At 43.2% G+C, this 27,774-nt stretch overlaps 1 protein-coding gene across 1 annotated transcript in view; it reads right to left on the bottom strand.

The window, feature by feature from the left end:
* ABCA4 (ATP binding cassette subfamily A member 4) overlaps nt 1–27,774 on the bottom strand; it is a 139,608-nt gene that overhangs the window by 50,018 nt on the left and 61,816 nt on the right. The window contains exons 15-22 of the mRNA XM_065927798.1: nt 22,320–22,541; nt 20,264–20,468; nt 15,139–15,204; nt 11,782–11,871; nt 9,577–9,751; nt 2,636–2,767; nt 1,548–1,687; nt 920–1,057 (exon numbers count right to left, since the gene is read on the bottom strand). Coding sequence (XP_065783870.1) covers nt 920–1,057; nt 1,548–1,687; nt 2,636–2,767; nt 9,577–9,751; nt 11,782–11,871; nt 15,139–15,204; nt 20,264–20,468; nt 22,320–22,541 — 1,168 coding nt within the window. The remainder of the gene's footprint in view (nt 1–919; nt 1,058–1,547; nt 1,688–2,635; nt 2,768–9,576; nt 9,752–11,781; nt 11,872–15,138; nt 15,205–20,263; nt 20,469–22,319; nt 22,542–27,774) is intronic.

Genomic DNA, 27,774 nt, shown 5'->3' with positions numbered 1-27,774 from the left:
CCAGGCAGGCCTGGGTATGGATGGGAGAAGGTGTATAGCAAATTCCATATTCCATGGGTCACAAAACTGGGAGTTAATAAATAAAAAGAAGTATTCTGCAATACAGTCTAGAATATTAGAATAAAAAATAACAATAGCTACCATTTTATAGCATCCTGCATATTGTAAAGCACTATTTTATAGAGTATTTCTTCCTTAACATAGGACCTGATGCCAATAAACCACTATGTATGGGACATATTTACTACTGTCAGTGAGTATCTATTGAGTTCTATAGGATATTCTCTGGATCATTAAGTGCTACATTTTTCATCTTTGCAAAGAACACACACACACACACACAGACACTCACACTTACACTCTTTCCTACTAGATATGAGATGTCCTTAAAATAAAATGGTATTGAGAATTCCAGGAAGGCAAGTACACCACAGGCTTAAACCACACCATTACTTTAATGACGGCTCTGCTTGCTGTCTTGTCTGGGTCTGTGCATCTGGTTTCAGGTGCCATGACAGAGGAGGTACTGTCCCATTTTGAGATATTTCCATCCACAGCACTGAATATAGGCTCATCACCCTCACAGGGTGGTTTTTGTAGATAATTCGGGTCCCTTTGTCAAGGGGAATTTTACTTAGAGCTGCTCCCATTGTTCCAGGCAGAAGGGTTTTGGGTTGAGAGAACTTTCTAGAGCATTTTGGGAAGTAGGCTGCTTCATCAGTAATTCTCTGCTTATATTTGGGGTAAAAAACATCTCAGGAGGCTTCACCTGGAACTTAGACTCCCTAAGCCAGTGATAATGCCACATCTGAGTGTAGTAGTGGCTGTTACTACACTGAGTTGCAAGATGCCAGGTGTAAGAGAGTGGAGCGCACACATTCAGCCTCAGTGACAGCACGTGATGTGCGGTGGCCATTACCTGAGCGATACTTCAGGAGCAGGTCCCAGATCGAGCGACGTGAGTAGGGGTCCACCCCAGAGGTGGGCTCATCCAGAACCACCACCTTGGCATCTCCCACGAAGGCAATGGCCACGGACAGCTTCCTCTGCACGCCACCTAGGCGGACGAGGTGGCGGGGTCACGTGAGCTGTGGATGACGTGAAGGAAGGGCCCAGGGCTGACCACATAAGGAAGGTACCTTAGATCCAGCAGCAGCTTCAAGCTGCCTCCTTAGATGTCCACAGTGTTCAGAACACTAGTGGTTCAGGCCTTATGATACAGAACAGAAAATCCCTGTCTCCCAGGATCAGACCATGTGAAGACTGTTCCCACATTTTTAGTTCAAACACATAAACCTCAGGGCACATGCAGCCCCGGCTGCTGCAAGATAAGTGTTCTATGTAGAAAGTAATCCAGAGGTTGGTTTCTCTTACATGCTCAGGATAACTTTATAGATTATTCCAACCCTTAGGAGCTCTCCTGTTACAAGTCTAAGAATACACATGCGCACACGTGCACACACACAAACACACACACATATACAAGGCCCTGTGCACTGGGAAACCATGGACTGGCCACCTGAAGCCCTTTTACTGATACCAAGCACCTGACAGATCCTGAGCCTCTTCGTTCCTCTTGTGGTGGAGGCCTGTGTCCTCCAGCATGGCTTCCATCTCTAGCTGGGCCTCGTCCCAGGACCTCCCTTTCAGCTGTGCGTAGAACAGGATGTGTTCAGCCACAGTGAGGCTATGGGGATGGGGCAGTGAGAAACACAATGCACTCAGCATTTCCACTTGTAACAATTTACCTCATAGAGATAATTAAAGATGAGCACAGAGATTTAGCAGTCACAGTGCTCATCGTGGTGTTGTTCATAACAGAAAAATGAGACAAGATACTGATCCTACCAAAGTATCTAGCAGCTTAAATAGCATATTATACAATGGAATAGTACCTATACATTAAAAATTATTTTATAGACGAATACATAACAGCATGAAAAAATGTTCATGATATCTTAGGTTTAAAAAAGCATTAAAATAGCAGGCTACTAAATGGTAAGCAGTTTTATTCTCTTTTATAATTTCAAATATATGTATAGCTATAGACGCATAAGAGACAGGTTTGAAAAATTATATATCAAAGTGTTAACAGTGGTTTCCTATGGGTGGTGAAATTATAGGTGATTTTTAGTTTCAATCTATATTGCCTTCCTTCCTGTGATCTCTCCTTCCTTTATTCAATGACTACATATAATTTTTTATATAAGAAAAGTTTGGGGAAAAAAAACAACTGAAAAGCTTCCTCAAAAGTCAGCTTTTAATGCCTGGCTGAAGAGGAAAACAGGAGCCATGGTCCCCTCTGTGCGTCCCCTCATGGTCCCTGGGAGCGACCAGACTTCTGGGCAAGTTCTAAGCAAGGGGGCCCAGGACCAGCCACCCTAACAGAGAGAAGGCAGTGCCGGTCTCCTGAGAAGGAAGACCTCAGCACTGAGCAGGAGAGGCACAGTCTCATGTTCTGAGGGACCTTCTCAGTGCCAACAGGACAGAAGACCCCAAATGTGGGGGAAGCCACTGAAGAGTATGGCCTCTGGCCCCAGAGCCAGCATCCCTCAGCTGCGCTCTAGAGAACATGCTAGGGGAGGGCAGGGTGAGGTTAGGGCACCGGGAGGGTCTCGGTTCCTGTTCTACTTACTGGTGGAACAGGATGTTGTGCTGTGGACACATGCCAAGGCTCTGCCGGATAGCATCCAGGTTGGTTTCAATGTCCTTTCCCCCAACAAGCACAGTCCCGGATGTTGGTGGCAACAGACCAGTCACGATGGATCTGCCAAAAGCAGGAATCAGTGGCAGAGAGCCTGGCCTTTAGGAACACCTTAGGACAGCAGCCTCCATCCCAGGGTCAATGAGGACTCTCAGTAATTCTACCCATGCCTTTCAGTTAAACCCAAACCATCACTAGCGGCAGGAACCAACAGTTTCCCAGACAGGGCTTAGCACCAGTGTGTACTCAAGACCCCCAGGAGGGTGAGTACATCTGCCTTCCTTCTGGGCTTCTCTTACATCCCAGTGCTCACAGGCAGGTGCCGATGGGCCTCTGGGATTTCCAGCTGCAGAATGCGTGCTTACAGCCAGAGATCCCTCCCCGACTCAGCCATCACAGCTCCTGGCGCTGTGGGGGCTCAGTTAAAGGTATTCAGCACATGGGTCTGAGTTTTGCCTGATATCACCATCACAAAGTGCAAATTCTTGGTGAGAAGCCCAAGCATTCAACAAGTATTTGTTAATTAGTTGATTGAACTCAGGCCTGGGAATTCTCACAACAATTTTGAATCCAAAGTAAGAAAAAGCCCATCAGCACCATTAACTTACTTTTGTAAAATGGGAAATGATGACTCTCACTTCATGGGGTATTTTGTGAGGATTAAATACAATTATTGCCTCTAAAGCGCTTAGAACAGTGCTAGCATAAAGGAAAAGTAAAAAACATTATACTACTTTTATTAAGCATTGTGTTCCAGCCCCCACGTGATGCTGCATTTCTCATGCATGAAGTAATATGCTTGTGTTCGGGGTCCTCTGACCATATTAGTTAACACAGAAATAAGATGGGTCAGTGCTGCTCCTCCCAGCTTTGTCCCTGAGTCAGATACAATCTCAGACTCTCTGAACTTGTCTGTTGATCAACCACTAGAGGGAAACAGAACCAAGTGGAATGGCACCAGCCCCACATTCCACTGGCACTGAACCCGCCCTCAGAGAACATTCCAATGCAGGGTGTACACGGCTGTTCCTTCCTGGGGCTCAGCAAAAAGCCGAAGGACTTGATGAGTGCATTCACATGGGTTCCCTGCCCCTTGAAAGGGCCGCCCCTGCTCTTCCTTGGGGAACCATAGTTGGCCATGTTCTCTTTACTGCAGATGGTGCCTGGGTCCCTTAGAAAAGTCAGGGGAGTGTCCTGAGCTGAGGCCTCCATGAAGAGCCTTCATCTTCCCTGAACTTGGTTTTTAGTTGCTCAACTTTTTATTATTTTGGATCCAAAATTGTGATAATTCCCAGGCCCGGGCTCAATCAGTTAATTAACAAACACATGCTAATGCTTGGGCTTCTCACCAAGACCTTACCTTTGTGATGGTGACATCAGACAAAACGTGGACCCATGTGCTGAATACCTTTAACTGAGCCCCTAGAGCTATGGGCTTCCTGGAAGCTCAGACAGTAAAGAATCTTCCTGTCATGTGGGAGACCAGGGTTCGAGCCCCTTGGTCAGGAAGATCCCCTGGAGACTGGAATGACTACCTACTCCAGTATTCTTACCTGGAGAAGACCATGGACAGATGGACCTGATGGGCTGTAGTCCATGGGGTTGCAATGAGTCAGACATGACCAAGCAACTAACACTTTCACTACAGCACCAGGAGCTGTGATGGCTGAGTTGCAGAGGGATCTCTGACTGTAAGTGAGCATTCTTTATGTATCCTTTTCTCCAGAGCTACCACCAACACTCACAGGTAGGAAAAGGAACGCTCTTTGAAAGTAAGTAGTACTCTACAGGCTTCTCAGGTAATGCAAGTGGTTAAGAACCTGCCTGCCAAAGCAGGAGACTTAACAGATGTGGGTTTGATCCCTGGATTGGAAGATCCCCTAGAGAAGAGCATGGCAACCCATTCCAGTATTCTTGCCTGGAGAACCCCATGGGCAAAGAGCCTAGGAGGCTACATTCCATAGGGTCACACAGACTTGGACACGACTGAAACAACTAACGCATTCAGAGGGTAGCCATTTATCAGAAGACCATGGAAACCAGATGTAAGGAATCTGCTCCATCATTGCCTTGGTTTGCACATGGACAGGCACATCATCCCTGTGTGGAGAAGTTGATGCTGTAACTTAGCCTCTAATGGGAATGGGGAATATTTTTCTCAGAAGAGTCACTGAGAAACCATGAGAGATATTTCTTAATGAGGGATAGAGAAAAATCTGGCAGCGTAAGATGGCAGAGTAGAAGGATGTGCGCTCATCTTCTCCTGCGAGAACTGCAAAACTACAACTCGCTGCTGAACAACTGTCGACTGGAGAATGTTGGATCCCACCAAAAAAAGATACCCCACGTCCAAGGGCAAAGGAGCAGCACCAGTAAGATGGCAGGAGGGGTGAAATCACGTTTAGAATCAAACCCCTCACCGGCCAGAGATGCTCAGAGGGCTCAAAAAACCCTTATGTGCACTAGGTCCCAGAGACCCCACAGAGACTGAGCCAGAACAGTGTTTGAGTGCTCCTGCAAAGGTACAGGTGAGCAGTGGCCTGCCGCAGGGGGGAGGGGCTCTGGGTGCAGCAGAGTTGGGTATGGCATAAACCCGCTTGGAGGAGGTTGCCATTAACCCTGCCACAGAGCCACCAGAACTTACACAGGACTGGGGAAATAGAGTCTTGGAGGGGACAAACAGAACCTTGCGTGCACCAGGACCCAGGAGAAAGGAGCAGTGACCACACAAGAGACTGACCCAGCCTTGCCCGTTAGTGTCCAGGAGTCTCCAGCAGAGAGGTGGGTCAACAGTGGCCTGTTGCAGGGCTGGGGGCACTGAGACCTTGTACGGGACCTTTTGAAGAAGGTTTCCATTATCTTCATTACCTCCACCATAGTTTGGCCTCAGGTGAAACAACAGGGAGGGAACACAGCCCTCAACAGACAATTGGATTAAAGATTTACTGAGCATGGCCCTGCCCATCAGAACAAGACCCAGTTTCCCCCTCAGTCAGTCTCTCCCATCAGGAAACTTCCATAAGCCTCTTATCCTTATTCATCAGAGGGAAGACAGAATGAAAACCACAATCACAGAAAACTAACCAAACTGATCACATGGACCACCGCCTTGTCTAACTCAATGAAACTATAAGCAATGCCATGTAGGGCCACCAAAGATGGACAGGTCGTGGTGAAGAGTTCTGACAAAACATGGTCCACTGGAGAAGGGAACGGCAAACCACTTCAGTATTCCTGCCTTGAGAACCCCATGAACAGCATGAAAAGGGCAAAAAGATAGGACACTGAAAGATGAACTCCCCACGTCAGTAGGTGCCCAGTATGCTATGGGAGATCAGTGGAGAAATAACTCCAGAAAGAATGAAGAGATGGAGCCTGAACAAAAAGAACACCCAGTTGTGGATGTGACTGGTGATGGAAGTAAAGTCCAATGCTGTAAAGAGCAATATTGCACAGGAACCTGGAATGTTAGGTCCATGAATCAAGGCAAATTGGAAATCATCAAACAGGAGATGGCAAGAGTGAACACTGATATTTTAGGAATCAGTGAAATAAAATGGACTGGAATGGGTGAATTTAACTCAGGTGACCATTATATCTACTGTAGGCAAGAATCCCTTAGAAGAAATGGAGTAGCCATCATAGTCAACAAAAGAATCTGAAATGCAGTACTTGGGTGCAATCTCAAAAATGACAGAATAATCTCTGTTCCTTTCTAAGGCAAACCATTCAATATCAGAGTAATCCAAGTCTGTGCCCTAACCAGCAATCCTGAAGAAGCTGAAGTTGAACAGTTCTATGAAGACCTACAAGATCTTCTAGAACTAACACCCCAAAAGATGTCCTTTTTTATTACAGGGGACTGGAATGCAAAAGTAGGAAGTCAAGAAATTACCTGGAGTAACAGACAAATTTGACCTTGGAGTACAAAACGAAGTAGGTCAAAGGCTAACAGAGTTTTGCCAAGAGAACACACTGGTCATAGCAAACACACTCTTCCAACAACATAAGAGGAGGCTCTACACATGGACATCACTAGATGGTCAATACTGAAATCATATTGATTATATTCTTTGCAGCCAAAGATGGAGAAGCTCTATACAGTCAGCAAAAATAAGACCGGGAGCTGACTGTGGCTCAGATCATGAACTCCTTATTGCCAAATTCAGACTTAAATTGAAGAAAGTAGGGCAAACCACTAGACCATTTATGTATGACTTAAATCAAATCCCTTATGATTATACAGTGGAAGTAACAAATAGATTCAAGGGATTAGATCTGATAGACACAGTGTCTGAAGAACTATGGATAGAGGTTTGTGACAGTGTACAGGAGGAAGTGATCAAGACCATCCCCAAGAAAAAGAAATGGAAAAAGGCAAAATGGTTGCCTGAGGAGGCCTAACAAATAGCTGAGAAGAAAATAGAAACTAAAGATAAAGGAGAAAAGGAAAGATATACACATTTGAATGTAGAGTTCCAAAGAATAGCAAGGAGAGATAAAAAAGCCTTCCTCAGTGATCAGTGCAAAGAAATAGAGGGAAACAATAGAATGGGAAAGATTAGCGATCTCCTCAAGAAAATTAGATACCAAGGGAACATTTCATGCAAAGATGGGCACAATAAAGGACAGAAATTGTAGGGGCTTAACAGAAGCAGAAGATATTAAGAAGAGGTGGCAAGAATACACAGAAGAACTATACAAAAACGATCTTCATGATCCAGATAACCACAATGGTGTGATCACTAGAATGCAAAGTCAAGTGAGCCTTAGGAAGCATCACTACAAACAAAGCTAGTGGAGGTGATGGAATTCCAGTTGAGCTATTTCAAATCCTAAAAGATGATGCTGTGAAAGTGCTGCACTCAATATGATAGCAAATATGGAAAACTCAGCAGTGGCCACAGGACTGGAAAAGGTCAGTTTTCATTCCAATCCCAAAGAAAGACAATACCAAAGAATGTTCAAACTACTACACAATTGCACTCATCTCACACACTAGTAAAGTAATGTTCAAAATTCTCCAAGCTAGTCTTCCAGATGTTCAAACTAGATTTAGAAAAGGCAGAGGAACCAGAGATCAATTGCCAACATTCACTGGATCATCAAAAAAGCAAGAGAGTTCCAGAAAACCATCTATTTCTGCTTTATTGACTATGCCAAAGCCTTTGACTGTGTGGATTACAACAAACTGTGGAAAATTCTTAAAGAGATGGGAATACCAGACCACCTGACCTGCCTCCTGAGAAATCTGTATGCAGATCAAGAAGTAATAGAACTGGACATGGAACAGCAGACTGGTACCAAATAGGAAAAGGAGTATGTCAAGGCAGTATATTGTCATCCTGCTTATTTAACTTATATGCAGAGAACATCAAGTGAAATGCCAGGCTGGGTAAAGCACAAGCTAGAATCAAGATTGCTGGGAGAAATATCAGTAACCTCAAGATATGCAGATGACACCATCCTTATGGCAGAAAGCGAAGAAGAACTAAAGGGCCTCTTGATGAAAGTGAAAGAGGAGAGTGAAAAAGTTGGCTTAAAACTCAACATTCAGAAAACTAAGATCATGGCATCTGGTCCCATCACTTCACGGCAAATAGATGGGGAAACAAAGGAAACAGTGAGAGGATTTATTTTTGGGGGCTCCAAAATCACTGCAGATGGTGACTGCTACCATGAAATTGAAAGATGCTTGCTCCTTGGAAGAAAAGCTATGAACAATCTAGACAGCATATTAAAAAGCAGAGACATTACTCTGCCAACAAAGGTCTGTCTAGTCAAAGCTATGGTTTTTCCAGTAGTCATGTATGGATGTGAAAGTTGGACTATAAAGAAAGTTGACAACTGAAGAATTGATGCTTTTGAACTGTGGTGTTGGAGAAGACTCTTGAGAGTCCCTTGGACTGCAAGGAGATTCAACCAATCCATCCTAAAGGAAATCAGTCCTGAATATTCATTGGAAGACCTGATGCTGAAGATGAAACTCTGATACTTTGGCCACCTGATGCAAAGAACTGACTCATTGGAAAAGGCCCTGTGCTGGGAAAGATTGAAGGCACGAGGAGAAGGGGACAACAGAGGATGAGATGGTTGGATGGCATCACCAACTCGATGGACATGAGTTTGAGCAAGCTCCAGGAGTTGGTGATGGACAGGGAAGCCTGGTGTCCTGCAGTCCATGGGGTTGCAAAGAGTCAGACTCGACTGAATGACTGAATTGAACCAAAATGACTTAGCATGCAAATGGAGGGTATGTGATGGTAGTGGTCATGACTTTATCACCACCATCATGATAGAAATGCTGGGGATGTTGGGGATAGGGGGACCAGCTCACAGCATCAAAGACAAGAGATGACCCGGTTCTTGCACCCATGGAATCTCCACAACTTGGTTTCCTTGGAAAGTCACTTCGGCTTTCTGGATGTCCCCCTCCTTGGCACCAAGGGTGCAATGAACTTACTACTCCACCTCTCTCCAGCTTCATGATCTAATAAAATGATACATGTGAGCAAGCTTTGAAAACTGCAGTATACTTTACACTTTCCTGGGACACACTTATATAGAACACATTTTTCTCACTAAACTTCTGTGGGAAAGAATGAGAAGTTGCTTAATCACGTCTGACTCTTTGCAACCCCGTGGACTATAGCCTGTCAGGCTCCTCTGTCCATGGGATTCTCCAGGCAGGAATATTGGAGAGGGCTGCCATTTTCTTCTTCAGGATATCATCCCGGCCCAGGGCTTGAACCCGGGTCTCCCACACTGCAGGCAGCCTCTTTATCTGAGCCACCAGGGAAGCCCTGGAGTGAGAAAGAATAGACTGAAGCTAACAGAGGAAGAAGAGACCCAGAAAATGACCAAAGACTTACAAGGTAGTGGTTTTCCCTGCTCCATTGTGACCGAGGAATGCAGTAATCTGACTTTCATAGAAGGTTATGTTCAGACGGTCCACGGCTGGCCTGCCATAGGGCTCAAATATCTTCACTAGATTCTTCACACATACTCCGGGAACCAAGCCTGGAAGCTCACGTTCAAAGAAGCAGTCTTGTTGGAAAAAATGAACATGATGTCACAGTGCCTTCATGTACACACAATCCAAGGTTTCTTGTTGAGACCATTGTCTTTTGTACCTATGGCTTTAACTATAACTTTGTAACAGTGACTACAGAATAATAATGGTAATAATAGTGTCTAACATTTGTTGAGCTGTTACTCTGTGCCAGGCATTGTTTCAAGTGCTTTATATGGATTTCCTCATTTCACCCTTAAAACAGTCTTAGGGGAACAGATATTACTGTGCCATTTCTACAGATGAGGAAACCTAAGACACAGAGATATCAAGAGTCCAATCAAGGTCACATGGTTTATGAGTGGCAGAGCTGGGATTTGAATGCAGATGTGCTCATTGTCTATATGGAGAGTTAGCCCTAAGCTCAGCCTTTAGTCCCAGGCCCTCATTTCTGAGAGTTTGCATGGGATTTCCTCAGGAACTTCTTGGAACAACTCAGGCTCCTCATTCTCTTTCCCAAACAGTGTTTTCCTTCAGACTATCTTATGTCCATTCTCCTAGTCACCTTGGCTCACATCTTTGAGTCAACTCTACTAAAGCTGACTTTTCAGAGCTCGTTTCTCCAATTAGGGTAGGACGGTCCACTCTTTCTCACCACTGCCCCTCAAACTCTGTCTCTTTCTCACCACTGCCCCTCAAACTCTGTCCCTCCACTTTTAAACTCCATACCCCCCTCCGGTATGAGGTCCACTTGGTGTCCACTTTTCCCTGGCTTCGAGTCTTTCTCTGCTTTAGTTCATACAATACAGTGATGGGGCGTCCCTGGAGGCTCAGATGGTAAAGAATCTGCCTGCAATGCAGGAGACCTGGGTTGCATCCCTGGGTTGGGAACATCCCCTGAAGAAGGGAATGGCTACCCACTCCAGTATTCTTGACTGGAAAATTCCATGGACAGAGGAGCCTGATGGGCTATAGTCCATGGGGTCACAAAGAGTCAGACATGACTGAGTGACTAACACTTTTCATTTATATGTGTTACTTAATTTGTCACCCTAATATTGTAATTCTGAGCACTTACTCCCCTGCCAAAGAAAGGGGGGGGAGTGGGAAATCCCAATGCTTCTTCACTCTGTGCCTCCTCTGGCTTTGCTGGCAATTGAGGTGGGACTGGACCCCCACCCCCTGATTTTGGCCTTGGAATTTCACTCTGGGAGGAGGGTCTTCCCAAAGGTTCTGCTGACTGGAAACTGCAGGAGCCACAGGTCTCCAACCTCAGCTTTGTGAAATGGCGCCTGGTGTGGGTCAGACACATGGAGGCTGGACCTTCTCCCAAAACATCAGGTGAGGTCCAGAGGCCATGCTGCCTCTCTGCACCCAGGGTGACAACAGCAGAACATTGAATCTACAGAGAAATTCTAGAGAAATCCCTGTGCTTAAGGAATGAAGAACATGGTGGAGGTGGGGGAACCGGGACAGAACTGGTTCAAGAGGGAAGGTAAGGGAGGTAAAGGCCAAGAGAACACTTGCAAACTTGGTGTATGAGTTGAGGAATTATTAAGTAACTTCCAGGGTCAGGAAAGGCTTTTGATGGCTTGAATGAATGGACCTCGAGATTTGTAAATCACAGATGAAGTGCAGTCAGCTCCCCTAGACTCTTTCCCCCTGTGCACAGGAGCATTTATTTTTGTCTTTCCTTATAGCTCATATCCGCTTGAAGTTCCAGTGACCCAAGTTATTGTTCTTGCTAAATCCTCGGAAGTCAGCACATTTGTGCAGATCACTGGGGGTTTGCCTAACAAGGGCACAAACACACCATATACTCGGGGTTTGCTTTCCCAGGAAGTATGTGTTAACGTCTGGCTGGACCATTCACTCCACACACGGGCAGCTGGACCCTAGAGAAGGTATCAGGGTTAACCCCTGTCAAGAGAGACAGTCAGCTTCCTGGGTTCCATTTCACCCCACTCATAAGCTGTTCTGCTCTTGCCCTTTGCAGTATTCTGAACCTTCTCTTGCCTCTGTTCTGCATTCTTTATTGAGGGTGTTTTTTTTTTTTTTTTTTTACCATTCATCCCTTCTGGGTGTTCTGGGTCCTCCATTTCCTCTGTTATGGGTTCTGTCTTTTCCCAGGCTCTTTCTTCTCTGGTTGAACACCCTGCACAAACCAGAAGCCACTGTTACTCTCCTGGTGAAGGCTGAGAATCAGGAAAGACAGGAAACAAGAGAAGAAGAAGGGAGCAGAGTTTCCTACCATAGCTGGAAAGCATAGTTCCCTCAGAAGGCCAGGTGGAGATTGCCAGGACCAGCCCCGAGGAGGGCTCTGCCAACCTCTGAACTGTGGGGCTGTGAAGTTCCAACAGGGTCTGGGGAGAGGGGTTGCCTCCCAGAGGTCTGATTTGCCAACCGCTGGTGAGCACAGAGGGACTTTTGTACTAGGAGTTTCACTTATCCTCAGGTGGAGCCCACCATGTCAGAAATTGTGATTAAAAAAAAAATTAAAATCAGGATTGACTTTAAAATGGGTTAATTTTTTTTTCAGCTCACTAATTGTACTTTTCACTCCAATCCAAAACATGTCAAAATCATGGTGAATCTTCAGTAAAAGTCCATTCAAGCTGATACGAGGGCAGGCAGACTGAGACATTGTTTACCTGAGAAATCTATCAATACTTCTATGGGCATTCAAGTATTTGGGGATTAACACCAGGGTTGAGCCTGGCTGTTGTACAGGCTTGCACAAATTGTGGTGTAAATACTCACACACATATTCTCACACTCACACATACTCTGACACACACAACACCCATACCCCTAGCCCTCACAGAGGCAGTTTTTGTAAACTTTACATTTGGTTTCAAAGGACAAATAGATAACTGATGAGAACAGATTATATAGCACAGGGAACTCTACTCAATGCTCTGTGGTAATCTAAATGGGAAGGAACTCCAAGGAAGAAGGGATATATATACATGTGGCAGACTTGCTTTGCTGTACTTAGAAACGAACACAACACTGTAGAACAACTATTCTCCAATACAAAAAATAAATTCATTAACTGAAAAAAAAGGACATCACAACATCCTGAAAGGGGAAGAGAAGCAGAAAAACAAGCCAGCCAGAGAAGAAAGCAGAGGCAGGAGGAAACCATTGTCGCCAAACATCTAAAGGCTCTGGCTACAAGTGCACATACATGAGCAGGGTGAATGTTCTAACGCTGCAGTCAGCCAAGGCCTCTTCTGTCCACACTGCTGTCTGTAGATCGCAGGCTGTGTGGTGGAGTGATGCATACTGGGCCCTGGTCAGGGACCGGCCCCCTCTGGCACTTGTGTTTTCTGAAGGACTTTTAAATCTATTGCCCACAATCCCTTTGATCACTTTACTAGCCATCATACTGCATTAAATGTATAATAATAAAATAGCAGGAGAAAATATTCTCCTAGTCACTGGGTTGAGTTCCTTGCCAGGAAATGCATGTTCCAATTCCAGATTTTGTCCAAAATGGCCAACAGGAACTGGGTTAGACATTAGATGTCTCTTGGGCTCCATGTTTTCATCTGTGAAAGGAGGGGATTAGGTGGAAAAACTCAGCTCTTTTCTAATTTTAGAGAAATTTAGGAATCTATTTCAGTCTAGCCTGTGAGACAGGTGAAAAATATTTAGCTTCTGTTGGCAAAAATACATGTGACTCATTTTTGAAGGAGCACATTTGTCTTAAGATTTTCCTTTTTAGAGGCAACCTATCTGTTGAGATTATAGAGGGAAAAACAAGCCCACAAAGTCCTGATACTCACTGAAATTAGAAACATTTCATGAACAGACTTCTGTGTTGAAAATTCCCATTTATGATAGGTTATAACTTTATTATAGTAGAAATTTAAGTTTACTAGATAGATAAGAAAGCCAGACAAGGCAACATAATGGGGGGGAAAAACACTGAGCTGTTGAAATGTTGTTTGTTTGAATCATTAAAAACAAGGCAACCCCCACTGCAAACCTTTTAAAGGTCCTAGACTAATCCCCTAGAGAAAACAAACATCTATCTTAGCGCTTAAAGGCTAAATCCTGGCCCAGGCCCAGTAATACAAAGTAAAGAGCAAGTAGGTAAGGAACAAACAGATTGGAAAGCATCTCCTTTGCTTCCAGAGACTCCTAGCTTCGGGGGTGTGCCCGCTCTCAGCTCTGGAATTTCTCTATCTCCTCGTCCCTCACAGGAGTCTATAGTCCACAGCTCCCCTCTCTACCCACTACTTCTAGAACTCTCCCTGGGCTTCTGTCCTGTTCGGGAAGAATGCATCTATGATGCATTCCGGGCAAATGTCCTTTTAACCCTCTTTCCCAATCACAAGAAAGACCAACACTAAGGGAATATCTGGGAGTCTGCCCCAGCCTCTGGATGCCAGGAAAATAAACTTATTGCTTTGGGAAAATAAATTTATTTATATTTGAAAAAGTGGAGAGGAATAAAAAAACACACGAGGGGACACAGCAGAAGATGGATACCTTTTTGATTCTCTAGATCTGCTTTATTTTTTTTTTATTAATTTATTTATTTTAATTGGAGGTTAATTACATTACAATATTGTGGTGGTTTTTGCCATACATTGATCTGAATCAGCCACAAGTGTACATGTGTTCCCTGGTCCTGAACCCCCCTCCTACCCCTTTGCCCATCCCATCCCTCTGGGTTGTCCTACTGTACCGGCTTTGAGTGCCCTGTTTCATGCATTGAACTTGAACTGGTGATCTATTTCACACATGGTAATATACATGCTTCAATGCTATTCTCTCAAATCATCCCACCCTCGCCTTCTCCCATAGAGTCCAAACATCTGTTCTTTATATCTGTGTCTGTTTTGCTGTTTTGTACATAAGGTTGTCATTACCATCTTTCTAAATCCCATATATATGCATTAATATATTGTATTGGTGTTTTTCTTTCTGACTTACTTCACTCTGTATAATAGGCTCCTGTTTCATCCACCTCATTAGAAAAAACTGACCCAAATGTGTTCTTTTTAATAGCTGAGTAATATTTCATTGTGTATATATACCACAACTTTCTTTTCCAGATTCTCTAGATCTGTTTGCTTTAAATTGAGAAGTTGCAAACCTCGTTTGCACCCTCAAGTGGTCTGACTTTCTTTTAAGCGTGCACTTTAATCCACTGGGCACAACCAGGATGCAAAGGCTTATCAATGCTCAGCCATCACCCTGGTCCAGTCACTCACAAAATAGGGGTTCCCAGAGGCCATAATGATGCACCAAGGAACAGAGCCTGCAGCAGACAGCTAACTAATCAGGAATCTCACACTTCATGTAAGAACCACCTCTACAATGCACACATATCTCATATAGAACCAAAGGAGTTAATTTCAAACATTTGTTTTTCTTTCTTAATTAAAAAAAAATTTAAACAACTCACCTTCACCACCTAGCCAGTAAGACTCTTGTAGAAGGAAGTACCAAGGAAGTGGGGTTCCATAGTCCCCTAAAGATAGATAGGCAAATAAAGAGAAAAAGTCTAAGCAGTTCAATCTTAACATTGTTCTGTAAGATCTAAAATTTATCTACCTGAACCTCAGGTTGTAACTATATATATTTATAGTTCATAAACATTACATGGCTATCCACATGCTTCCTCTAAGACTACTACTTCTAATATGCTTCAATTCAAAAGGTCATGTTTCAGGGGTGAAATCAGCAACACTAAGACTGATGATCTTAGCTAACATGAGTTTTCCAAGAAACCGTTTAATTAAAGAATTTAAGCATGCTCTTTTCAACAGTTATCAGATAATAATAGTGATGATAATCGTTAACATTTGTTGAATGTTCTTTCTGTGTCAAACATAACTGTGAACCCCTTCAATGTGCTAAATAATTTAATCAATGTGCTAAACGACACAAAGGGATAGGTAGTATTACTATTCTTATGGATAAGGAAATTAAGGCACACGGAATTTGAAGCTCCTGTTCAATGTCACAGCTAATTTAATAGAGGTGTAAGAATTCCAACATTGGTAGTCTGGTTCTAATACCACTGACCTTTTTAAAAAAAAATTAATTATTTTTGGCTGTGCTGGTTCTTTACTGCTGCATGGGCTTTTCTCTAGTTGCAGTGAGTGGGGGCTACTCTCTAGTTGTGGTGCACGGGCTTCTCACTGTGGGGGCTGCTCTTGTTGCAAAACACAGGCTCTGGAGCTCACAGCCTCCAGGGGTTGCAGACTGTGGGCTCAGTAATTTCAGCTCCCAGGCTCCAGAGCAAAGGCTCAATAGTTATGGCACACGGGTTTAGTTGCTGTATGGCATGTGGGATCTTCCTGGACCAGGGATCAAACCCGTGTCTCCTACACTGGCAGGTAGATTCTTCATCATTGAGCTACCAGGGAAGCCCAACGCCACTGATCTTAACCATACCACCCTACTGGATCCACCTGAGTTTCAAAGAATAAACTACCAAGTTTCTAGTCTAGTTCTCTTAGCTTGCTGCCTATAAATGCTGATTTTGTGAGAATATATCTTTGCTTATTTAATAGTTACCCTGTGCTTTATGGCAATGCCAGAATGTAACCCTTCAAGGACAGGCTTGTGTCAGTTTTTTCCACTCCTTCTCTGAGTACCTGTGCTACTGAGCCTAATACACTGGTGCTGCTTAGTACATAGTGGTTGAACATATTAAAGCTTTAGCTTGGCTAAAAGAAAGCTCTTGAAATATGCACAAATTTTATTTTCAATATAATTGATTTTCATTTATTATACCTCTCTCTAATGGCCAAGTGAGACAGAAATAATGGAGGCTGAGAAAGTCAAGTATATTTCTTTGAATTCACTGTTGTAAGGTTGAATTATGTCCCTTGACTCTCTCTTCCTCCCAAAAGAGATATATTGCAGGGTGTGTAGAATACAAAATAATACTTGATCTTTGTCCACAGATCCTGATACAGAGCTCTTAAAACCTTTGGAGTTTCCAGAATGATAGAAGTGCCCTTGTTATTCATCAGTTCAGTTCAGTTGCTCAGTTGTGTCCAACTCTTTGTGACCTCATGGACTGCAGCACACCAGGCTTCCCTGTCCATCACCAACTCCCCAAGCTTGCTCAAACTCATGTCCATCGAGTCAGTGATACCATACAACCATCTCACCCTCTGTCGTCCCCTTCTCCTCCTGCCTTCAGTGTTTACCAGCATCATAGTCTTTTCCAACGAACCAGTTCTTTGCATCAGGTGGCCAAAGTATTGGAGCTTCAGCTTAAGCATCAGTCCTTCTAATGAATATTCAGGACTGATTTCCTTTAGGACGGACTGGTTTGATCTCCTTGCAGTCCGAGGGACTCTCAAGAGTCTTTTCCAACACCACAGTTCAAAAGCATCAATTCTTTGGTGCTCAGAGATTTTTGTGTATGGAATTTGTATCCTGCAATTTTACTGAATTTTTAAATTAGTTTTAACAGTTTTTTTTTTTGATGGAATCTTTAGAACTTTCTATACCTAAAATAATGCCATCTACAAATGTTACTATGTATAAATGTACCTCTTTTCTGATTTGGATGTGTTTAATTTCTTTTCTTGTCTGACTGCTGTGGCTAGGACTTCCAACATTATGATGAATACAAGCAGCAAATGGGTGTTGGGTTCTGAGATCCCTCCTGGTTGTGGATCACTGTGCCAAGGGTGGGGGTTATGGTGAAACTGTCTCTTAGACTCCCCTACCTGCTTTGCCTGATGTGTAGTTATCACTCAGCCAGACTTTAGGCTTTTTTAAAAGAGGAAATGGTTCCATATGAAGCTGAAGACTCAGTTCTCTATGAGGGAAGGTGAGTTCAGCATCTTCTTACACTGACATCTCCTGAAGAATTTGAACAGAGGATTGATACCACATGACCTAGATTCCGAAAGGATCTCTCTGAACACAGTGTGGAGAACAGACTGGTAAGAGATGCTGATGGAAGAAGAAGGCTTGGACTGAGAAGGTTGTGTAGAGGTGGTGACAATGCATCAGATTCAGAATCTATTTCTAAAGGTGAGTCAAGCATTCACTGATGGATTTTTGGTTCCTGGATTTAAGATTTAAATATGGGTTCTGAGAGGTCAAGCTGAAAGACTTCAGAAAGAATAAGATTTTGAAAAAATTGAAGTATAGTTGATATAAAACTTTGTATTAGGTTTGGTAGAATCACTTTCCTGTACACCATACCTATATATATATATTCCTTTTTTAGATTCTTTCCCATTATAGGTTGTTATAAGATATTGAATATAGTTCCCTGTGCTGTACAGCAGGTCTCTGTTGTTTATCTACATTATATATAGTATTGTGTATATGTTAATCACAGACTCCTAATTTATCCCCCCTACCCTGCTATTGGAGAAGGCAATGGCAACCCACTCCAGTACTCTTGCCTGGAAAATCCCATGGATGGAGGAATCTGGTAGGCTGCGGTCCATGGGGTCGCTAAGAGTCAGACATGACTGAGAGACTTCATTTTCACTTTTCACTTTCATGTATTGGAGAAGGAAATGGCAACCCACTCCACTGTTCTTGCCTGGAGATAGGGGATCCTGGTGGGCTGCCGTCTATGGGGTTACAGAGTCGGACACGACTGATGCGGCTTAGCAGCAGCAGTACCAACTCTGCTATCACCTTTAGTAACCATAAGTTCATTTTCTTTTTTTTCTTCTTTTTAAAAATATTTATTTATATTCATTTATTTTGCTGCTCTAGGTCTTAGTTGTGGCAAGCAGGATCTTCAATCTTCATTGTAACATGTGGGATGCAGGACCTATTTTTCTAGTTGTGGTGTGTGGAATCTGGTTCCTGGACCAGGGATTGAACCCAGGGCCCCTGCATTGGGAGTGCAAATTCTTAGTTCCTGGACCATCAGGAAAGTCTCTATAAGTTTCTTTTCTATGTCTGTGAGCCTTTCTCTTTTGTAAATAACAAAACATTTGTACCATGTTTTTAGATTCCACATATAAGTGCCATCATGTGATTTCTGTCTTTCTGTATCTGACTTACTTCACTCAGTTTGACAATATCTAGGTGCGCCCACATCACTGAAAATGGCATTATTTCATTCCTTTTAAGGCTGAGTAGTGTTCCACTGTATATATGTTCTTTACCCACTCCTCTGTCAGTGGACACATAGTTTGCTTCTATTCCTCGGTTATTATAAATTGTGCTGCTTTGAATATTCGGGTGCATGTCTCTTTTCAAATTACAGTTTTATCTGGATATATGCCCAGGAGTGACATGAATTATATGGCAGCTCTATTTTTAGTTTTTTAAGGAACCTCCAGACTACCTTCCACAGTGGCTGTATGAATTGACATTCCCACCAAGAGTATAGGAGGGTTCCCTTTTCTCCACACCCTCTCCAGCATTTGTTATTTGTAGACTTATTAATGATGGTCATTCTAACTAGTACCTCACTATATTTTTGATTTGCATTTCTTTAATAGTTAGCAGTGTTGAGCATCTTTTCATGAGCTCATTGATCATCTGTATGTCTTCTTTGAATAAACGCCTATTCTTTGAATAAATGCCTTCTGCTCATTTTTTGATTTGTTTTTTTTTTTGCTGTTGAGTTGTGCAAGCTGTTTGTATGTTTTGGAAATTAATCCCTTGCCTATTGCATTGTTTGCAATCATTTTCTTCCAGTCCATAGACTGTCTTTTTGCTTTATGCCTTTTTTGCTGTGCAAAATCTAAGAAGTTTGATTATGTTCCATTTGTTTATTTTTGCTTTTATTTCTTTTGCCTTGGGAGACTGACCTGGGAAAGCATTCCTATAATTTATGTTCAAGAGTGTTTTGCCTATATCCCTTTCTAGGAGTTTTATGGTATCACATCTTATATTTTAAGTCTTTAAACCATTTTGAGTTTATTTTTGTGCAAAGTGTGAGGGTGTGTTCTAATTTCATTGATTTACATGTAGCTGTCCAGCTTTCCCAACATCACTTGCTAAAGAGACTGTATTTTCTCTATTGTATATCCTTACCTCCTTTACCAAAGCTTAATTGGGTGTAGGTGTGTGGATTTACTTATGGGCTCTCTATTCGGTTTCACTGATCCATTTGTCTGTTTTTGCTCCAATACCATGCTGTTTTGATTCCTATAGTTTTGTAGTATTGTCTGAAGTCTGGGAGGTTATGCTTCCAGCTTTGTTCTTTTTCCTCAGGATTACTTTGGCAATTTTGGGTCTTTCATGGTTCCATATAAATTTTAGGATTATTTGTTCTAGTTCTGTGAAAAATATCTTGAGTAATTTGATAGTGAGTGAGTGAGTAAGTGAAAGTCACTCAGTCATGTCTGACTATTTGCAACCACATGGACTATACAGTCCATGGAATTCTCCAGGCGAGAATACTGGAGTAATTCAATAGGGATCCCATTACATCTGTAGATTGCTTTGGGAAGTATGGCCATTTGAACAATATAAATTCTTCCAATCCAAAAGCATGGGATATTTGATTAAGATTTAAACTAGAGTGAAAAGGCAGAGGAACTAAAGAATATAATTACCTTTATCCTATGGAGGAGGACCCTTACCTGGAAACACCTGGTCAAGATACCAGGCAAGCAAGCCATACAGAGCAGCATCAAGGAGCATCATCTTCATGGACATCAGAAAACTGAATTCATCCCCTTCCATGGGACTATTCCCAATATTGCTCCACTGCAGCCCCACACCTTGCTCTTCAAAACGAGCCAGGTACTCAGTGCCAAACCCAAATGCCACAGGAGACAGCAGGCTCTGCAGTGGGGCAAAGAAGGCATGAAAGATGAGCAGAGGATCTTTAACCCAACACAACAGATCCCACAAGGTAGGGAGGAAGGCCAATGGAGGATCTATAATGTATTCTGGTGTAAGACCACCCCAGGGAGGGGTTAAGGCAGTCTTCCCACAGGAAGGGAGTTCTGGGAATACTTCTCAGGGCTCAGGGACCCCTGCCCAATACCTGCTTGGCCACCTTTCACCTGTCCAATGGATCACAGTAGTGCACTAGCAAAGACAACGCAACATGGCACAACACGGCAAAGGACCAAAGGTCCTCAAGCTTGCCTTCCTACCCTTCCCTGCTTCTACCCACCTCTTTCATAAAACCTCACAGCTTTTGGTACAACAAAGAAGCTAACTTGAGCTGTTTTGTGAGAATCCCAACAGAAGTGTCCATAAAGTCATCAGTGTTCTAGAGCAGACTAGAAGGCTAGACAGGATATTGTCTCATGACCTCCTGAGCAACGTGAGGCCAAAAACCCTCAGGTTATAATGACTATCACCTTTTCTCATTTCCAGACTAGGGAAAATCTTTTCCTTAGAATCTCCTTGAAGAGCACAAGTAACTGAATAGGTGGTATGCAGAAAGTCTAAAGAGGAAGTCCCCCGGCCACATCCCCACGGTTGCTCCCTGGCATGGCAGAAAGCACATACGCACATACAGAGGGATGAACTATTCCCACTTGCTCTGCTGGGAGGCCTACCTCTAGTTTGCAGGACACAAGATGGGGTTCAGAGCGTCTCTCTGAAGAAGGAAGGGATTCCCTAGCTATATCTTCACAAAAACCATTAAAAAAATCTCAGCCCAGCCCTGGTCCACAGAGGAGCCAGAACTATAGCTTCCTGGTAGATCCACACATGCAAGGAACTAGTTGTGGCTTCTAAGTACCAACTGTCTACACAGTATGCCAAGATAGCCCAGCTCGGCCAACAGGCAGAATCATAAGAATTTCTTGCCCACTGTGATCATGTTAGAAAATTAGGTGCCATAAACGACAGTAGTTAATTCTTATTTAACATGAGAAATAAAAGGCAGCTGCCCTGGCAGCACTTGAGCCAAATAATCTTGAGTCATGAGAACAAGTTCAACTTAAATTTTCTCCCGTGAGATGCAGCTGACAGTCCTTTCTCAACTGCAGTGTACAAAGAACCACGGATAGGGAGATTTTGGAGGACAAAGAAATTTGCACCCTACAGGACTTAGAAGCTGTTTAGTTTGGTTAATGAGAGAGTGGACACAGATCATTTGAAAACAATTAGAGGAAAAAAAAATGTTGTTTGGGCATTGTGAAGAGGTTTCTCAGGCAATCCAGAGTCAATTTCTGGAGATCTCTCCTGGGAAGAGGGCCCAACTGGCTCATTTGTGCACCCCTCTCTGAGTGCCCTGGTAGAACATGACAAAGACACATCAGAGCTACTCTGATTCAAGTTCTTTTACAGATAAACAAAAACTTTTAATTTATGAAAACATCTTTCTTGGCAGAATGGTAAGGGAGAAGCTCCCTCCCTTATGAATCTCTCAAATGCTAGGGGAAAAAAAAGAACTGAGTGAAATGGGCCTCATTGTTCTCCTCTTATGGATACACAAAGGGACCCGTGAGCTGAACTGGTTTTCAATTACTTCCCAGGGAAGATTTGGAGAGGAGAAACTGTTAGGCTGCTCAAGATGAAGACTACTCCCACTTTTGTACCTGTGCCTTTAAACCTTAGTTCATTTCTGCCAAAAGGTAAAGTGGTCCCCTAAAGGGAGAGCCAGTCCTCTCAGACTGCTACATACCCTACAAATGGAATGCATCATATTCTGGGTGTAAGCCCAGGGTCCCTTACCACAGCCATCTTCATGTCGGCTGTAATGCGGTCCTGCCAAGCGAAGCAGAGAATGTGCGGCAGGTAGAGGGTGAAGTAGATGACGCCACTACAGGCTGCTGCCAGATTGGCCCTGGAGAAGAAGGTACTGAGCAGGAAGCACTGCATGATCGTAGCCGTGGAGAAAGCCAACAGGAACAGGAAGAGGACGAACGGATTGCTGTAATGTAGGATCCTTCCATGCTGAAACCAAAGCGGTCACTTGAGTCAGTAATTTCCACCCACACCCGGGAGCCCCACCCCTTTAGGAAGTGATCTCTATGTGTTCAGAAGCCCTCTGTCCCTTGAGCCCAAAGGGATGTCTCCCATGAGCCCACTGTGTGTTAGTCGCTCAGTTGTATTTGACTCTTTGTGATACCATGGACTGTAGCCCACCACACCCCTCTGTCCATGGAATTCTCCAGACAAGAATAATGGGGTGGGTATCCATTCCCTTCTCCAGGGGATCTTCCTGATCCAGGAATTGAACCCCAGTTTTCTGCATCTCAGGCAGATTCTTTACCGTCTATGCCACCAGGGAAGCCCTGTTAGTGTCTAATTTTCCACACTTAATACTCAATATGTTGAGGTCCTTTAATTCTAATTCTGTCATTTTCTCCAAGGAGGGTAACGTATTAACCTACCTATCAGTACTGAGTAATTATTATGGTTAAGTGATGAAATCCTTGGGAAGACAAAAGTGTGGAGGAAGAAGCCTCGAGCAGGGAGGGAGATCTGCAAAGGGGGTCTTGGAGCATCGGTAGTTCCTGTGATATACAGAATTGATAAGGAACAAAACAGGGAGGTGGGAGACCACCCAACAAGCTTTAACATTTTGCTTTGGTCCTGGGAAATGGCAACCCACTCCAGTATCCTTTCCTGGAAAATTCCATGGACAGAGGAACCTAGCAGGCTATAGTCCATGGGGTCGCGAGAGTCAGACACGACTTAGAGGCTAAACCACCCCCACCTGGTCTGCTGACTTAACCATTTATACTTATGTTCTGAGATTTGCCTCTCACATTGGTGAAAATGTCTGTAGTTCACCCACATCACTTGAAGGTGGATTAATCCCTGCAGCACATGATATTATAGAAATACGATTCATAGACCCTGCGGACAATACTCAGTACCTTTCATGCTAACTAACGGGTCAATCGCTGGCTATGTAGAAAACAGGACAAAACCAGCTACTTTTAATAAGTGAGCTACTATCCAATTACATCATTGATCAAGCCTACTTGTTTCTCTTTTGCTATAGGCCTCCTATGAGGATTTTTACCATTTGCACATAACTCCAAATACATATAGATCATCCTGTTATTTTCTTGGGAACATAAAGGTACAGCTTGCTTTACCTCTTGAATTGGTTCTGATTATTTGGTAGTGGTACCCAAAAGCACTGGGTTTCTCTAAGTAGAGAAGAGAAACCAAGTAGCAATATTTGTGTGTGTGTATGTGAGTGTGTATGTGTGTACTGACAGAATGTGGTCCACTAGAGAAGGGGATGGCAAACCACTTCAGTATTCTTGCCTTGAGAACCCCATGAACAGTATGAAAAGGCAAAAAGATAGGACACTGAAAGATGAACTCCCTAGGTCGGTAGGTGCCCAATATGCTACTGGAGATCAGTGGAGAAATAACTCCAGAAAGAATGAAGGGATGGAGCCAAAGCAAAAGCAACATCCAGTTATGGATGGAACTGGTTATAGAAGCACAGTCCAATGCTGTGAAGAGCAATACTGCATAGGAACCTGGAATGTTAGGACCATGAATCAAGGAAAATTGGAAGTGGTCAAACAGGAGATGGCAAGAGTGAATGTTGACCTTCTAGGAATCAGTGAACTAAGATGGACTGGAATGGGTGAATTTAACTCAGATGGCCATTATATCTTCTACTGTGGGGCAGGAATCCCTTAGAAGAAATGGAGTAGCCATCATAGTCAACAAAAGAGTTCAAAATGCAGTACTTGGATGGAATCTCAAAAATGACAGAATGATCTCTGTTCATTTCCAAGGCAAACCATTCAATATCACAGTAATCCAAGTCTATGCCCTGACCAGTAACGCTGAAGAAAGCTGAAGTTGAACGGTTCTATGAAGACCTACAAGACCTTTTAGAACTAATACCCAAAAAAGATGTCCTTTTCGTTATAGGGGACTGGAATGCAAAAGTAGAAAGTCAAGAAATAGCTGGAGTAACAGGCAAATTTGGCCTTGGAGTACAGAATGAAGCAGGGCAAAGGCTAATAGAGTTTTGCCAAGAGAATGCACTGGTCATAGCAAACACCCTCTTCTAACAACACAAAAGAAGACTCTACACATAGACATCACCAGATGGTCAACACCAAAATCAGATTGATTATATTCTTTGCAGCCAAAGATGGAGAAGCTCTATACAGTCAGCGAAAACAAGACCGGGAACTGACTGTGGCTCAGATTATGAACTCCTTATGGTCAAATTCAGACTTAAATTGAAGAAAGTGGGGAAAATCACTAGACCATTCAGGTATGACCTAAATCAAATTCCTTACAATTATACAGTGGAAGTGAGAAATAGATTTAAGGGACTAGATCTGATAGACAGAGTGCCTGATGAACTATGGACGGAGGTTCGTGACACTGTACAGGAGACAGGGATTAAGACCATCCCCAAGAAAAAGAAATGCAGAAAAGCAAAATGGCTGTCTGAGGAGGCCTTACAAATAGCTGTGAAGAGAAGCAAAAAGCAAAGGAGAAAAGGAAAGATATTCCCATTTGAATGCAGAGTTCCAAAGAATAGCAAGGAGAGAGAAGAAGACCTTCCTCAGTGATCGGTGCAAATAGAGGAAAACAATAGAATGGGAAAGACTAGAGATCTCCTCAAGAAAAGTAGAGATACCAAGGGAACACTTCATGCAAAGATGGGCTCAATAAAGGACAGAAATGGTATGGACCTAACAGAAGCAGAAGATATTAAGAAGAGGTGGCAAGAATACACAGAAAAACTGTACAAAAAAGATCTTCACGACCCAGATAATCATGATGGTGTGATCACTCACCTAGAGCCAGACATCCTGGAATGTGAAGTCAAGTGGGCCTTAGGAAGCATCACTATGAACAAAGCTAGTGGAGGTGATAGAATTTCAGTTGAGCTATTTCAAATCCTAAAAGATGATGCTGTGCAAGTGCTGCACTCAATATGTCAGCAAATTTGGAAAACTTAGCAGTTGGCCACAGGACTGCAAAAGGTCAGTTTTCATTCCACTCCTAAAGAAAGGCAATGCCAAAGAATGCTCAAACTACTGCACAATTGCACTCATCTCACATGCTAATAAAGTAATGCTCAAAATTCTCTAAGCCAGGCTTCAGCAATATGTGAACCATGAATTTCCAGAGGTTTAAGCTGGTTTTAGAAAGGGCAGAGGAACCAGAGATCAAATTGCCAACATCCGCTGGGATCGTAGAAAAAGCAAGGGAGTTCCAGAAAAACATCTATTTCTGCTTTATTGGCTATGCCAAAGCCTTTGACTGTGTGGATCACGATAAACTGTGGAAAATTCTGAAAGAGATGGGAATACCAGACCACCTGACCTGCCTCTTGAGAAACCTGTATGCAGGTCAAGAAGCAAGCAACAGTTAGAACTGGACATGGAACAACAGACTGGTTCCAAATAGGAAAAGGAGTACATCAAGGCTGTATATTGTCACCCTGCTTATTTAACTTATATGCAGAGTACATCATGAGAAACGCTGGACTGGAAGAAGCACAAGCTGGAATCAAGGAACCTGGGAGAAATATCAATAACCTCAGATATGCAGATGACACCGCCCTTATGGCAGAAAGTGAAGAAGAACTAAAGAGCCTCATGAGGAAAGTGAAAGAGGAGAGTGAAAAATTTGGTTTAAAGCTCAACATTCAGAAAGCTAAGATCATAGCATCTGGTCCCATCACTTCATGGCAAATAGATGGGGAATCAGTGGAAATAGTGACTGACTTTATTTTTTGGGGCTCCAAAATCACTGCAGATGGTGATTGCAGCCATGAAATTAAAAGACCCTTACTCCTTGGACGGAAAGTATGAACAACCTAGACAGCATATTAAAAAGCAGAGACATTATTTTGTCAACAAAGGTCCGCCTAGTCAAGGCTATGGTTTTTCCAGTGGCCATGTATGGATATGAGAGTTGGACTGTGAAGAAAGCTGAGTGCCGAAGAATTGATGCTTTGAACTGCGGTGTTGGAGAAGACTCTTGAGAGTCCCTTGGACTGCAAGGAGATCCAACCAGTCCATCTGTTCTGGGTGTTCATTGGAAGGACTGATGTTGAAGCTGAAACTCCAATATTTTGGCCACCTGATGCGAAGAGCTGACTCATTTGAAAAGACCCTGATGCTGGGAAAGATTAAAGGCAGGAGGAGAAGGGGACGACAGAGGATGAGATGGTTAGATGGCATCACCGACTCAATGGACATGAGTTTGGTTGGACTCCGGGAGTTGGTGATGGACAGGGAGGCCTGGCGTGCTTCGGTTCATGGGGTTGCAGAGTTGGACATGACTGAGCGACTGAACTGAACTGAGATTGATGTTTGTACTCTCAGTCATGTCCAACTCTTTGTGACCCCATGGACTGCAGTCCACTAGGCTCCTCTGTCCATGGAATTTTCAAGGCAAGAATAACAGAGTGGGTTGCCATTTTCTCCTCTAGAGTAATATCAGTAATGGGCATGCAAGATTTCAATACAAAAAAAATGTGCCACTTACCTCCTGCTGCTACCATTTCTTCTTCCTTCATGCTGTTGTGCCCTCTGGGCACTGACAGAACAGATTGAAAAATGGAATAAAACAAATGGCAAAGAAGGTGGAAAGGAGCCATGTTTTTAACTAAAAGCAAACTTTGAGGAAATCTAAATAAAATCATGATTAAGACTCAGAGGCCTGATTTTATATGAAAGAGCTCTCCACTTTACCCTGGAAATCTCCTTATCCTTAATGCCATGCAACTCAATAAAAGCAAGTCCCTGACTGAACATGTGGCTTTTGGCTGGAAGACCTTTAAGATGGTTGTTAATCTCAAAAGAATGAAATCAATTTCTTATCTCAGATCAAAGTAAGGTCCTACAAACTTCTAGGCTATATAATTTCTCATTGACTTAAGACAGAGATGAAAGTGGTTGGCCTTGGTTTTTTCTTATGACCACTTTTCTTTTTTGTTTAATAGCTTGAATAACAATGGAACCCTTCCATTGTCCCAGCTTCCAGCTTCTTTCCTGCTTAGTTGAGGTGGGAAGTAAGGACAGGGGAAAGATGAGAACGTCATTCAAAGGAAAATCCTATTTTGTTGTGGAAAGCTCTGTTTCCGCCATCACTGGAACAATGTCCTGGTTCCCACAAGGAGAAACCCTTTTGTAGAAGAAAGTCTTCATAAACATTCTTTACCTCACGTCCAAAAAGCTTT

Source organism: Muntiacus reevesi, chromosome 1, assembly GCF_963930625.1.
Source record: "Muntiacus reevesi chromosome 1, mMunRee1.1, whole genome shotgun sequence".
In the NCBI taxonomy this organism is placed as follows: domain Eukaryota; kingdom Metazoa; phylum Chordata; class Mammalia; order Artiodactyla; family Cervidae; genus Muntiacus; species Muntiacus reevesi.
Note: the sequence above shows the minus strand (reverse complement) of the source record. Positions and strands in the feature narration are given on the sequence as shown.